This window comes from Bos indicus x Bos taurus, chromosome 8 (assembly GCF_003369695.1).
Source record: "Bos indicus x Bos taurus breed Angus x Brahman F1 hybrid chromosome 8, Bos_hybrid_MaternalHap_v2.0, whole genome shotgun sequence".
Classification (NCBI taxonomy): domain Eukaryota; kingdom Metazoa; phylum Chordata; class Mammalia; order Artiodactyla; family Bovidae; genus Bos; species Bos indicus x Bos taurus.
The window spans coordinates 81511438-81527387 of record NC_040083.1 but is presented as its reverse complement, the minus strand read 5'-3'; the positions used below and the strand labels follow the sequence as shown (position 1 = coordinate 81527387).

Below are 15950 nucleotides of genomic sequence, written 5' to 3'. Positions count from 1 at the left end.
CAAAAACCCAATGTGAAGTTGAGCAAAACTAAGCAGAAAAGTATTTTTCACCTTCTGTTCTAGAGATAGGTTTGTTCCACCTTCACTTTTTCCACTGAGCCTCTCCCTAGGATGGCTCATGATGACAATGACTCTGCATTATGCACAGGGCCGTTCTAGGGAAGCATGAGTCAGAGTCAGACGCAGACGCAAACAGCGCCAGCTCTGGAAATAGCGGCTGCAGCCTTCCTCCAAGATGGGAGAGAGTGGTCACAGAGCAGGCCTCGGCCCAAACCTCCCCTGCTCAGAGGTGAAGGGCCAGTGAAATGGGTAAACTGTGTGTGTTCGCATGCACAGGCACCCAGCCATACACGCCCAGTGGTACATCAGTGATCCTCTGTCGGAAGATAGTTCAACATCATTTCGATTTGTCTTATGATAACCCAGTGCGCTAAGATTAGGTAATGCTACTGTTATCCATGCCAGTGACTTAATGTTTAATAAAGACTCAAAGTACACCAGGTGTTAGCAATGCAGGAGTATCAACCAGCGCATTCTCTCCAGCACCTTTCATTTTGTTGGGAAGGGCGCCTTCAACACAAATGGAAGGGCTCAGAACCTGCCTTTTCCATTCACCTGTCCGTCTGGGAAACCACCTGCCAGTTGTGTTGCAGAGAACACGCAAGCCAGTTCCTTCCCTAAACCACAATATTCCCATTCACTTTGTCCTGCCAGTAGTACAGAGAGTTCTGGGGAGCTAAACCTTTCATAACCCAAGTTCAACATTTATTGATACTACTGTTCTGGGGGTAGAGCTGGTGTCATCTGGCCCATAAGCAAATAGCCAAGTCAGAAAACTACAGAAAAACTTCACTTTACATCTGGAAAGCATCAAGAGATGAATATATTTAAATACGGAAAGCAGTCTTGCATTTAGAAAAAATTATAATGTATACATTAAAAAGTATGCGCACAGGCTGAAGAAAAGGCATTTGTGAGAGTAACTTTACTGCATTCCAAAATATAATGCCTTGTTATTGGGTCACACTGTTGTTGGATTAAAAACAGCAACAACATTTTTAATCTGTTGTTTGATTACACACAGCAAAAACTGTGATTTTCATGTCATAGTTGCTTGGTCCATGACAAATATCAGAAAAACCTCAAATGATCTATACCTTGTAAAGATTACTAACTTAATATGAAAAGCAAAATTTCATACAAACCCTTGCAGACACCTAACCGTCTCACCAGAGTCTTGCCCACTCTTTGGAAGGCCTGAGCTTTCAAAATCTGACCCAGTCCACACCTAGGCAAGCCAGCACTCGAGGGTGCTCCATGCAAAGATCCCACTCTGGAAGAGTTTCCAGGCCACAGGGAGTGGCCTTGGAGGGGCAACCTGGGTCTCCCATGGCGTCCTTTCCACCCTGCTCAGGTATCCCTGCTCCATGACACAAGAGACCAGCTGCGCGGGTTTCTCCTCAGCCAGAACCCAAAGCTGCTCCCCCTCCACAAGCCCACTTCAGGAGCTGTTCCAGCAGAAGGCTGAAAAGAGCACAGCGGAACAGAGCTGGGGCTGGCCCCAGGTCAGTGCTGTGGACCTCCAAGTTCTCGCGTGGAAAACAAGGGTTGCAGTTAGAGAGGCTCAAAGGCCCTCCCCCAGCCTAACTACTCCAGTCCCATACTGCATCCCACATGAAGTGCTGAAGTGAAGTGTGAGTTGTCGAGCTCTCCACCGGATGCTCTCCCAACCTCTGTGCACTCTTGTGGCCGGGCACACTCAAGTGTCAAGGACTTCAAGTAGCTTTCATAACATTATAGTCACTAGCGCATTCCTCCAGGTGCTCCACTTATAACAGTTATTTAAGACAGCTCCTTGTTGGTGGTGGTTTTAGTTTCTGAAGCTACCTCAATTTCTTAGTTCTTCCTGATATTCTGTGCTGCTGTACTACACAAAGATAAGATTTCCAGTTACAAAAACAATGTTCTAAACTATGTTAGAAACTCAACATGACCAAGAACCATTTCAGAAAGTATTTCAAGACAACCGCCTGTACTAAAATTCACTTTTTGTCATGAAATAAATTAAACACTGCAACCCTGCCTAGTGAAAGGTAACAGTTCTCTCCTTAGACCAGAAATGACTGCAAATGACAAGAGGAGGAGGTGCGCCCAATACTAAGTGTCATTCATTAGCTGGAATTTGTATAAGCTCCACCAGCCTTCAAAGGAACTTCAGATCAAAACAGCTTGAGGAGAAGAAACAAAAGCGATGACTTGAGCACAAAAAATGATTATAGACTCATTTAAAACGGAGCTTTGCTAGAATAGAAATCTTATCAACAGCCTGAAGAGCACTTTGAGAGCTTCCTGTTTGGAACAAGAACAATGACAATTTATTCTACTATAGTGGACAAACTGGAGAGATGCAAATGAAACAGTAGATGAGTGCTGAGAAACAGGATTGGTCTTCTTGAACAAAGTCAAAAGATAAAGACAAAACGCTAACAGTTTTGTATGCCTATGCCTGTATTTGCTGAAAACCAAAGAACAATTACAGGAAGAAATCAAGGCTGTTTGGGGGTGTATTGATCTTTTTTTTTTTTTGGTCTGTAAATAAATTTAAGAATGTTTTCCTGTCTTATTTTTGTGGAGAAGGAAAAAACCCAAATGAATGGTGTCTATCCACATACCATTAGGTAGTCAGTCTTTCACCATCTTATTTGAAGAGGTGCTCTAAAACATACTAAGTACTTAGTAAATGCCACCTGTTTTAGATAAGACACCTCACTTAACTCCCAAAAGACTCTGGCAAGACACCTATCTCCCTTTGACAGGATGTGAGGTGGTGGTGCAAAGGGGGCCACCGTGGGAGCCAGGCCCGAGCCACTCAAGGTCTGAGTCCACCCAAGGTCTGCACACTGTAGGGAGGACAGTTACCTCTCCAAGACACCACCACCCCTCTGTAGAAAACAACTGGATTTTATCAGTCAAAATCCCAGAGACATAAGAATGGATTATTCTACAAGAATCAAAAGAAAGCAACAGCTAACAAGCCTACACGGACAAAGAGGACCAGAGTCACAGGGAGACAGAGTGGGAACAAAAGTAGGTCACTACAGCTGACGCATGAGGACTCTAGGCTCGGTGACTCATTTGGGGATCCTGGGTGAAACACTCAGATTTTCCACTGAATGCACTACCGCCTTCAGATCTGCAAAATGGAGGACAAAACCTTATTAGGATTATTTGGACACTTACAGATCTTCACAAGAAACAGAAGCCTTAACGTATTAAAAAACACAGTGGAAACAGTGTCAGACTTTATTTTTGGGGGCTCCAAAATCACAGAGTCGGACACTACTGAAGCGACTTAGCAGCAGCAGTAGCAAAATCTGCAGATGGTGATTGCAGCCATGAAATTAAAAGACGCTTACTCCTTGGAAGAAAAGTTATGACCAACCTAGATAGCATATTGAAAAGCAGAGACATTACTTTGCCAACAAAGGTCCGTCTAGTCAAGGCTATGGTTTCTCCAGTGGTCATGTATGGGTGTGAGAGTTGGACTGTGAAGAAAGCTGAGTGCCGAAGAATGGATGCTTTTGAACTGTGGTGTTGGAGAAGACTTTTGAGAGTCCCTTGGACTGCAAGGAGATCCAACCAGTCTATTCTAAAGGAGATCAGTCCTGGGTGTTCTTTGGAAGGACTGATGCTAAAGCTGAAACTCCAGTACTTTGGCTGCCTCATGCAAAGACCTGACTCATTGGAAAAGACTCTGATGCTGGGAGGGATTGGGGGCAGGAAGAGAAGGGGACGACAGAGGATGAGATGGCTGGATGGCATCACTGACTCGATGGACGTGAGTTTGAGTGAACTCCGGAGTTGGGGATGGACAGGAAGGCCTGGAGTGCTGCAATTCATGGGGTCACAAAAAGTCAGACACGACTGAGTGACTGAACTGAACTGAACACCCGTAAGAATGGCTAACATAAAAAAATCTGATGATATCAAGTGCTGATGAGCAGGCAGAGAAACTGGCTCCTGAGGACCATCACTGGTCCTCAAGACATTATGATAAATAAAAGAAGCCAGATCCAAAAGACTCAAGTGCACATGATTCCATTTATATGACATTTTTAGAAAAGGCAAAGGTATAAAGACAGAAAGCAGACTAGTAGCTGCACAGGGTTACCAATAGCAACTGACCATGAATGGACACATGGGAACTTTTTGGTGACAGAAACCTGTTCTAAAGCTTAAGGTAGTGGTGGCTGTACAGTTGCATATGAGTGAGTTTCCTGGCATATAAAAGATATACAACATATAATTCAATAAAGTTGTTAAGAGAGAGAATCAGAATCGCTATCTCCTATTGTCTATGAGAGCACTCAGCATCCTTTACCTTTAATGTCAAGAATAAATATAAAAGTGCGTGTTTCGACAATTAACACTAAAGCTCGTATGTGTGACAGTTTAGGAGAAAACACCAGAAACCAATCTGTATATGAATACAGTCCAGCAGTAGGTTCTGTTTCTCTTCTGCATTCTTTCTGTTGTTCTACTTGAACATCTCATGCTGTTCATGAATGTCATGAATTTTTCTTGGACACCAAACAAAAACTGCCCCAGAAAATTAACAGAATGAGCCTTACTACTTTCAGTTATACATGAAACCACATAAAATGACTACTGTTGCCTTTTCAGTGAATCTGTCAGAAAAATCAAGACCTATATTCTGAGACCATTTCCCCATTTTACATAGTTTCATTGGCACTAATTAGGAAAACAGTTTAGTTGCTTTCATACACATAAAATCTGAATCTTCACAGATGTATGATTTAGATTTTAATACTCCAATAAAACCAATGCTTGTTTCACTTATAGAAGGATACATAAAACGATCAATGATTTGGATACACACTTCATGCCATTTTTGTGGCCTACCTGACAAGTTCGTTTGTTCTCATCATCAAAAAATAAAAGGGGAAAAGTAAATAAATAAAAGGAGTATATAACTGTCTTTAGAAATACTGTAAAAAAAAAAAGTCATCTGCAGTGCTGAAAACACATGGGATCTTTCTGGGTAAAATGACACAACATCCAAAAACCAACAAGAGCGGGAAACTCTGAAGACCTCTGCAAGTCCCCACCTGTGATATTCTCATTTCGCCTTGAAACCACACAGGAAGGAAAAAAATCCAAAACTGAAAGATACACGTCAAAGAATGAAAAACTTACATCCTCAAGTTCAGAGGCAGCCTAAGTTTGCTGCAGTACTGACTTGACATTAGTGAGCCAGAGAGAAGTACAGCTTCCCCTTGAACAACCTGAGTTTCAACTGCATGTGGCCCACTCACACGTGGATATTTCTCATTAGTGAATATTACAGGACTACAGGATCCATAAGTAGCTGAATCCAGGGGTGTGGAGGAACCTCAGATATGGGGACTCACTGTAAGTTTTTCCTGGGTCACCCTCCAAGTTGTTCAAGGGTCAACTCGACCGACTTCACAGTTTCAGTAGGTTCTCATGAAAACAACCTGAATTTTGGGAACAGAAATTATGACATCCTCAACTCTACAATTCATCAAGAGCTGAATGAACTGGAACCAATAGTTGTATCGCTTCATTAGCCTGGACAAGGCTTGTGGATAATGCCAACAACCCAAAGTGATACAACCTCCTTTCCTTGTGAGATCCAAATCACTGCATATATACCTGATGTTACCTCTGAAAGGAGTTCGATTCAATTCTGCTTTCTTTCCAGTTTTTTACATCTCAACAGTAAAAGCTCTGAGGACTGTTTTCCATTCCTCTGTGCTCCCTACTCCTTACTAAGTGCTTTGCATGTTGTGGATATGCAATGAAGTTAGTTAGTAAATAAATTGTTTAAGTAAATATAGAATTTAATAAGGAATGCACTACACAGAATCAGAGACAGTATTGCATTTCTAGCCTTGAGTTTCCAAATCATTCTGATTCCTAAGTGTCAGCAGAATTTCTATGATGGGTTCCAGCCTTACTTCCAGGACATGGATGCATTTATTTTTTAAAATCACATATTCAAATAAAGACACTAACACTATTTACATGTATGTCAATCAGACCCCTATCTGTGCTTACAAATCAGGTAAAAGCATTAAACTGGATTCAGTTAATTCAATTACCCAATTTCCCACCATAACTTCCAGCCTGCATGTGTAAAGGGTTGCTTTATCAAAACAAGGCCCAGGAATGGAAACTCTTAGTCCAGGGTAGCCTCAGGTAAAATGCAACATATACATACTCATGTCCTTGGTTTGTGCTACACTGGTTTGGATTTATCACATGCTATTTTGTAAGTGATCTTTGATATGTTGTGTGTTTTATCTCCCATGGCCAGAAATGACATCTCTTATTTCTTTGGTATTTTCCAGCAGCATCTTACACAAGGCCTTATATACAACAAATCTAAGAAAATATGCTGACTGATTAGATTCATTTAAGGTTTTCAGCTCTCTGAAGAATAGTCCTTTTTTCCTTCTGTGTTGTTTTATGCACATATAAATGAAAATTACATAAACCCAGAGTTTTTTGTGGGAAACTAACGTATGAGAGGAATACGATGGAGATGGAATTTCTAAAGAGGTGTTTGCAAAAAGTAATAGTGCTTTTAGGCCAGTAGTTCTGCCCAAGTGGATCAGAGTGAGCTTCTTTATTGCCATATACACAAAGTAGACTTCGGAGTATCCACTTAGATTTCTCACAAATATAAAGCCAACTGGAATCCAACTGACTACAAAATGAAATACTCTAAAATTTTAAAGTTCCTGACAACAAGGGGCTTTAAAGAGTTAAGAAGTAAAATAAATTTAAAGCACTTTACATACAGTATCTTATTTAGTCTTCAAATCCATTCCCTGAGCAAGCAAAAACAATTGTCATTATTCTCATTCTACAGATCAAGAAAGTAAAGTTCAAAAGCGAGTGACAGTTGGGAAAATGGACCCATAATGAGATATATTAAATAAAAATTTTTGGAATTCAAAAAAAAATATCTGGGCATCCAGGAGAAAAAGCAGGTCACTCTGATGAAAAGAAATGAGGCTAGTGTCAGACTTTATGCAAGACAATGGAGGGACATATTCAAGATACTTAAAGAAAATATGAGCCAAGGATTTTATGTTTAGTTGAACTGACCTTCATGTACAAAGCGTATAAACTTATAAACATACAACAGCTCAGGAAATACTGCCCCAAGCTCTTCCTGAGAAATCCACTACAGAACTAGCTTCAAAAAACCAAAAGACTAAAGATCAATATAAGGGTAGATGATGAGCATTAAATATAGACTTACTTGCAGAATTAAAGCTAAGTGATTTTATAAAGGATACAGTATAATACGTAATGGCTACATGCTCTGACATTGTAGGTCTAGTACAGCTATCATAAAGGGTAAAGGGGATGGGAAAATTATATGAAAAATACATTAGTTTGCTGACTGTTACAGGTATTTATCTGGAAACTGAAAGATAAAACACTTCAAGTCACAGGATGGAAGACAAAGAGGAGAGTGGTGAGAAAAGGTTAATATCTAATTTTAGATATTAAATATTGCAGGAAATATTGCAGAGAAATCAATACACATGAGCAAACAAAAGTGAACAAGAGGCAAAAATGTTATCATGTGAAAGTAACCATTAGAACAAAAACACAAGCCTTCCTAAATACCAAAAAAAAGGACACAAGAAAAAAATGTACCATAAAACGGAAAATATTAATTTTATAATTAATACAAATTGGCTTAACTGGCCAAAATACAAGGATTTTCAGATAAAAGCAAAACTCAAGCGACAAACTTACGGAGCACAGAAGTAGGAGGCAGAGTTGGAGTCAGTGTCAGTCTTCCTGGCTTTGAGCTTTTTATAGAAAAGACGAAAAAGATGACCCACGACTTATAGAAAGATCTACCAAGCATGCTTTAATGAAAAACTCTGTCATTAAAATTTCTTAATGCAGAAGCCAGGTAAGACTTTACATAAAGGTACCATTAATGAGATTCGTGCATCTAGTTGATTCAACCAATATTTGCCAAGGGTGTATATAATTAGGTCCTTTTCTAAGCACTGAAAACACAATGCTTGAGTGTCATTTTTCCTTTGTGCAGAGACCCAAAAATATAAATGAAATATATGTTGGCTAGACTTAAAGACACAGGCCAGTGTCGACTTCCTAAAATAGAAGATTAATGGAAACAATGACGGGCCCTAAACTGCACTGACACGAGTAGGTGCTACTAGAACAATGCATCTCATTAGTGCCATATGATACCAGGCACAAACAGCAGTTCACTAAAACGCCTAACATGAGCAATGATTGCCAAGTAAAGCATTCTGTCACAGGAATATAACTAATGCTTCCTATAAAACTAAAGTCACGAAATTTTTCCCTGCCCGCCTTCCTTTTCTAGCCAAACTCTTATGTTTTATATTAAAATGGCTTTCATCTCTCACGGCGTATAAGAGTTGATGGCTGCTGGCATCAAATCCGCTAAAATCAACACCAGGGTAATTATCTGCACACTTTCAAGTGTTTTCAAAATACATGCTGGTTGAGATTTTCCTAACTTTGAAACGTATGCTTTAAATGTTGGTGGTCTAGGACTGTCAATAGCCTGGGTTAAAAAGAATTTTAAAATCTTGCCCTAAGCATTCTCTTCTACAGCAATTATTCGACTTGTTTATAATTCATCTACCTTCACAAAGTGCTTGACACAGTCTACAACATCCTCATATCATATTGCTATTTTGTGACACTACTTTAATGGTACATTTACATGAGCTGATACATGTAAAGCACTTAAAAGAGTGCGTGACACATGACAAGTGTCAGCTATTATTATATTAATAGTTCCATTCAAAGGTTCTTTTTAAAATATGTGAATAAGTGCGTGAGGGTAAATGGATAACAATACTTTAAATTTTTCCTATCATGTCAGCTGAAAATGGGAAGGAATTTCAGTACACTTGGAATTCTTACTTTTTTTTTTAAAGAACTGCAGAGTCTTAAAAAAAATCTATGAAATAGATGAAATGTATTGATACAAAATTATACAGGTCAGAATTCCTTCGTGAGGCTATCAAAAACACATTCTATCAGCAATTCTATCTCGATCCTGCCAAGGGGTAAAAAGAAAAACAACCAAGATCCTGTGAAACCAGGTCTGATCTGAGACCTAGGTACAGAAAATTTTGTAAAGATCTGAGACCTAGGTACAGAAAATTTTGTAAACTACGTAGGGATTTCTAGGGATTTACAGAGGAAAAAAGGGAGACCCACAAAAAAGACTGAGTCTGAAATACTTCAGCAATATAACAAATTGCATATTAACAGCGTTGTAATTACCCTTTTGTTTGGTTTCTTTGTAATTATTTTTAATAAATTATTCTGCCTCCCCCCATCGCTCAAGTAAGTTGTCACCCAAAGGCACAATCAGAACAGCGCAGGACACAAAGGCACTCACTGATAGGGAGGGCGTGAGGGAGGGCGCTGCTGCCTCCAGAGCTGTGACTCATTCGAATCCATAAAGCTTTTCTACGAGATCAAGTATCAATGAAGCTATTGTAAGAGATTACAGCTATATATATGTAGACTGGTTATGAATTCTCACAGGGCAAGAGCATTTTTGAAAAAAGGAAAGGGCACCAATGTCTGGGAAACCACTCAGCACGAAGGCTGCCTCAATTACAGAAAACTGGCTGCCGCACCTACCATTTTGCTAAATCTGAGTAGTTCCTATAAAGAAAAGAAGACCCTTCGGTTCAGCACTCCCTAAATTCATCTGGCACCATTCTGCCAAGCTCCGTATCCTAAGAGCTCCAGAGTCAAGCCTAACACAGTTGCCATCTGCTGTTACGGATCCAAGAAAGAACCAGATAATTTTTATTAGTCTTAAATACTGTTTTCCAGAAATCATAAACCAAATAGAAAACAGATCTTGGTCACAGAAGACAAATAGCAGTAAAGGACTTTATTAGTTTAAAATTTGTACCTACCTTTATCATGTTGAATATTTCAGTATCAGAACTGTAATAAAAACATTCTCCTAGAATGTGTAAAATTTTCAAAGGGCCAATAAAAGTGGCAAAATGCCTAAACCAAGTTGGATTTAAAAATGTTCTGTGAATTATCATCAAGTCTATCAAGGACTTCAGAATCAAGCGTGTGCAAAGAACAAGCGAAACAAAAGCAGAGTGAAAATGCGCCAGAATTTAGTGTCACAAACAAAATAGGTCCAGTATTTTTCTCTGAAGGACTCAGAAAATCGAATTTATCATTTTGCCTCCTACTAAAATGGCCACTGAATATTATAAATCCATTTTCACAACCTTCTTCCTAGACTTTCATGTTTCACTCGATATTTCAAGGAAAATTTCACTAAAATTTAAACAATTTTATGCTCAAGGGTATTATTTTTCAGGTTCTAGCAGCAAAGAATAATTAAGGTAACCTTACAGGGTGCTTTTGTTGGAAACCATTTGTACCTAGTGTTTCTTATGACTACTCGTAACAGAGACCCATCTCACCCTCGCCAAGACTCTTACTTGGAAACAAACTCACAGGAAGGAGTGCTTGTTAATAATAACAGCAACGCTTAGTATTGCTGAATTTCCAACGTTTTGAAAGTATGCCGGTGAATACTTCTGACATCATAACCAGAAATGAGTATCTTAAAATTTGTTCCCTCTGTTATCAGATGTGTATAAAGTAGGAAGCATGCTTCCTTCAAATATGAAAACTGGAATTTTCCTTCTCTTAAAAAAAAAAATCACTGACACCATTCAGGTATTTTCTTCAAATATATGATTTCATAAATTATTATTCTACAGTATATCCTAATCCCTGAAATACTGATAAAAGAGCTATCAAAAACATTATTTTACATGTATATATTTATAAGAACTTTGTATTAGTCCTTAATCTTTGAATACAATATCCATTGTATTCAATGGCATTGTATTCAATTATCCAGTTGGCATTTATCTTTGAATCAGTTAAAGATAAAAGCAGGAAAAACATGTGTGTTCTTTCAAAACCAACAGTCACTTAGCAAAATCTATTAACATTATTTTTAAAAATATACACTGTACAAATTCACTGTTGGCATCACCATTGTCTAACCAGTCCTTTGCAGAGCAGGCTTACCCATTCATCCTAATTGTTCTTTGTACAGTTGTTCACGTCCCCTTGCCTTTCTGTTGCATAAATTATTCTAACTAAATAAAAGGAACGTGAAATAGTGAAAAAGGAAGAATATCAGAATGTAAGGCGAAAAATACCTGAGGCCTAACAGCAAAAGAGACGTGAGTTTTTAAACTGAAAATTAAGAAAACAAATAAACAAAAACGTAAAGAAATTAAGTTACACCAGTGGAAAAAAGAGCTAAAACCTGAAGATAAAATGGAAACAAAAGTCAGAGAACATAGGAGAAAATGCAGACCAAAAAAGCCTCATTTTCAGAAAGACAAGAAATGAAAACCTGTTAGGTGGCACAGAAAGACAGCAGAGCTACCTGGTGGGTGGGTGGGAACGACGCGACACCGCGGTGCCGGCCAGGAGAGCATCTGAGAGCACTTTTGCAGGTGCACCTCTCACTCAGTCAGCTTACTTTATTTCCTTATTCGTTATTTTAACCCACAGTTGAGCACAGGATAAGTTTGTTTTGCTTCTCCTTCTAAGTTCACTGAAAACCTCGACTAGAATTTCAAACTATACCAGGTTATGCCCACCACTTAGCACTTTCAAGATTTTAAGGAGGGAAAATAATTATTCCTATAAAATTACATTCTTTAATGTTTAACTCCAGCCAAATGACCATTTTTAAGACTCTGGCCTTGCACCGCTGCTTTTTGTTTTCCTTCCTCAGGCAGGTCAGAAGATGGCTTTCCCCCAGTCAGTAAAAATCAGAGGGAAAATGCTATGACCTAGCATAGTTAAATACAGACCAGTCATCCCCCACGTTAATTCCTGGGGCCGAATCCTGCCTGAGGCCTGAAGATGCAAATAGAGACCTAGGGTTTGGAGGAAAGGGCCGCAGGAGGGAGAGCAAGGGGCCGAGACAAAGCAGGCAAATAAAAGCCATAGCTAGATTTTAAATGTCCAACCTACAGAAACAACTAAACTCTTTATTTTACGGTTACATAAAACAAATAAAAGGAGAAAAATTCTAATGTTATAGAAAAACAGTAAATGCATGAAAAAAGAAAAATTGACTAACATGCTACCTGTGGCATGGTGAACATTTTAAAAAACATAGCTCAACTCCATGCTAAATTAACAACCTAGATTCAAATGAATAACAGGTTCAAATCCCAGCAAAAGGTTAACATAAGACCTAGGTTTCAATATTCAATACCACAGAATTTGATCCATATTTTGGAATAGACACTCAGGCAATCAGAGGTCACACCTCGGCTACCAGCTGCTGTACAGCTTCTGTGTCTTTCAGAACTTGTTCTAGCGCCCTCGGTGGCTAATCGCACCCCCTTTCTCCCTGTCCTTGAAAATATCACATGCTTTGCCTCAGTGAGCTCCAAACTCTCTCCAAGATAGAGCAGAGGCAAAACAGTGGGCAAAGGGCTGAGCTGCTGTGCAGAACCAGAAGGGAAAACTGGAGACATTGATAATTAATACTTTCTTACACAATTCTTAAACCTCCCCTCTTCTTGCCCCCTTCCCCGCCACCTCCACCCTCAAAGCTAGTCAGCTTTAAGCTTCATTCCCTGAAAGGAAGCTCGGCATGACAGTCTCAACCCACTTCATTTTCATGTCCTCCTCAAAACTACTGCCCACAATTTCTAAGAAAAGTCAGAAGCACGTCCTCCCCATAAGCTCCAACACAATAGCCTCTCTCAAGGAGAAATCCTCAGTGAAGAAAGAACTCCAATGTTCTTGGAAGGCAAACTCCTCAGTCCCTTGCCTTCTCATTCTCAGAGGGCAGTGGTCAGGTCACAGGCGGGTGACACAGTGGGTCTCACAGATATAGTTACTTCAAATTCAGATTTTGGTAGTGATGGTACCTGGTAATCCATAAAGGGTTTCCCCTTCTTTTATGCATGAAACATTGTGTGCTTGGATAATCTTACTTTGGGTTTAAAAAAAATAATAGCTAAAAAATATTTTTTTTAACCACTAAACGAGCCAATTTGTAACTCTTTTTCCTTCTTTGGACATTTTATGATCTCATTCATCCATCACCTCACGAACATTTTTAAAAACACCTAGACCATGAAAAGTTAAACCAACACAACCTACCACAGCATGCTAAGGTACAGTCAGAAAACTCAAGCCAGTTCAAAATGACCACTTTTTCTATTACTGTTTAACTGAAGTGACATGTATGACTCTTTGTTTAAAAAGGGAAGGGCTTTTCATACACTGAATGTCTCCTTACAAATGACCGAACTCCTAGGCCAGTTCTTTTTGTAATTCTCTCAGAAGCTGCCCTCGGTATCCTTAAATGCACTCTGAAACTTTGGTATCACCTTCATTATGATGTGCTTTGTGCACATTCTCGGACGCTGCAATGCCCATACTAAGGCAACACATCACAGAAGTTGGCAGCAATGCTATCAGCAAGAATTTGGCTTCAGAGTCAGAAATGATTCATCATACATTCTAAGCAGCAGAAAAACAACACACTGCTATTTTAATCCCTCGGTGCTTTCAAGAATCAAAAAACAGTAAAATCATTAAAGCAAAAGCAACAAAAATCCTATCTGCTTCCATGTTTGTAAAAACATTCACTTTTAAGAGTTTTCAACAAAAGCACTCAGGAAATAACAGACTACTTACCTTATTTCATAATATTTACTACAATGACAAATCAAGTTTTAACTTAATACAATTTCAGGGGAAAACAGGTAGTCCAAACTTCTGCAAAGGAGCATACTGAAATTCTAAATATAGAAAAACAAATTTCTCATTTGCTTTAAGTAAACAAAATCCCTCCACTGTTTCAAAAGTAATACACTACTTTCATCTTCTCTCTCCATTTTTGAGAGTATCTATAGCCTAAATTAACGAGTGTGAGTGGTCTCTCTCAGGATCAAACAGAGAAACCTTACTCTGTGGGTCATTTATTCCGAACACTCCCTGGTTTTTAGAGATATCATATCATAATAATACCATATACCATACTAAATGTTACTGGTCTAATGTAATAATGTAATGGAACTGGCTTTTTGTTCTGATGCTCTATTTAAAGAGCATGAAAGAAATCTGCATCCTGGGTCATTTTCACTTCCTGAGAACAAAGTACGTTGATAATCACTTGGATTATCAATCAGTATTTCTATAGAACTATACCTAGGTAAATCTAAGGTTTACTGCAAATTTAATTAAAACGTTAAAAAAAAAATGCTACCCTATTGTTGTGATCAAGTATTGGGGGGAGGGGGGCAGATGGGGAGACTGATCAAGAACTCCATCCAGTGCTCTCTTTCGGGGACCCTTACCTTCTCAAACACTTCTTCTCTGTCCTTTCGTTTCCGTTTTCGGGGTCTCCGGTTCACTCGGACCCATTTCGCGACCTGAAGTTCAAAAACCACAGGGCATTTTAAACATAGGACGACAGGTCCCCAGGGCCACCCCTCAGCATAAGAAAAGAAACGATCGACGGCCTCACGACGCAGCCTTCCTCGGCTTCACCTGGGGGAGCCACCGGCACCTTTAGGGCATCCAGAGGCCGCCTCAACGCTGCGGGCCCTCGGGTCTGCGACGAGCCGAGGCCGTGACCTTCGCCCCGGCAGCTCCCTCCGTCACTACCCCGCTTGGCCGCCCCCGCACCGGTGCGCGCAAGAGCCCCCGGACGAGGGCCATCTTACCCACCGTTGTCGCGCGCCGCCGCCGCCGATCCCGGGCTCCGCGCCAGGGATGCAACGCGGGACCCACGGCCCGGGGAGGCAGGAAGGGGAACGCGTGGACCGCGTCGCCCGCACTCACCTCGGCGCTCACTTGCTGCGCGAGCCCGCACTCCGCCAGGGCCTGGCGCTCCCTCTGCAGCGGCTGCGGGGGAAGGGGACAGAGTCAAGTTTATCCCGGGAGCCGCCCCTGCCTCCCTCCCCCGCGCCCCACCAACTCGGCGCGCTGACCCCCTACCTCGCCCGCAGTAGGTGAAGGTGAGAGCCGGGCGCCGGAGCCCGCGCTCAGAGCCGTCGCCCCGCCGGCCCGGCGGAAAGCGGCGGGCGCTAGAGGCCCGCAACACCTAAGGCGCAGGGCGGGCGGCGGGCGGCGCGGGGCCCGGGCGGCGGCGCGGGCGGCGGGCGGGCGCTGGGCGGGGGCGGGGCCTGCCTTAAAGGTATAGGCGGCCGCGCCACCCTCCCCGCAGGTCGCCTCCGCCCCTACCCCCGCCGGCGTGCCGGCTATTTTATTGTTCTCTACTCAAACATCTTTCTTCTCCGCGCGCGGGCTCGCGCCTCCCTGGCGCTGGTCGACCCCGGCGCGCGCGCTTACCTTTCCAGTCCCACCCATGCGGGACCTGGGGTACCCGCGAAAGGGCTTCTCGGCCGCGGTGGGAGCAGAAGTGCTACCCGCCGGCCGGCGAAAGGGCTTAGCGGGAGAAGCGCCCTCACCGCCGCCGCCAGCCTGAACTCGCTCTGCGAGTCAGAAACCCAAGTGTTCAGATGGCTTTCGCGGAGGGAGAGGAACTTTCCTAATGGAGTTTCCTCTGGAATGAATTAGACGCCATTAAGTTGACGTTTTTCAGTGCCCCCTCCGGACTCCGGGGAGGAGGCAGGTGACCTCCTGGGGGAGAAACCGCGAGCGCGTGAAAGGCAAACTCCGAGCTCCGCCCGCGCGTCGCGGGAGCTAATGCGATCTCGTTGAGCACGGCCGGCGGTGCACTCGCCCGGCCTTAGGACCCCCCTCCCCACCGCCAAAGCGACTAGTAGACTTTAAGACGGGGACAATACCTTTTCAAAAATAGGGGTAAA

At 41.7% G+C, this 15950-nt stretch overlaps 1 protein-coding gene across 5 annotated transcripts in view; it reads right to left on the bottom strand.

Moving 5' to 3' along the window:
• The window catches only part of C8H9orf3 (chromosome 8 C9orf3 homolog), a 422465-nt gene that overhangs the window by 64851 nt on the left and 341664 nt on the right, over positions 1-15950 (bottom strand). For all 5 annotated transcript variants that reach the window (XM_027550178.1, XM_027550179.1, XM_027550177.1 and 2 more), the window contains 2 exons: positions 14962-15024; positions 14475-14549 (listed from right to left, as the gene is read on the bottom strand). In XM_027550178.1, coding sequence (XP_027405979.1) covers positions 14475-14549; positions 14962-15024 — 138 coding nt within the window. The remainder of the gene's footprint in view (positions 1-14474; positions 14550-14961; positions 15025-15950) is intronic.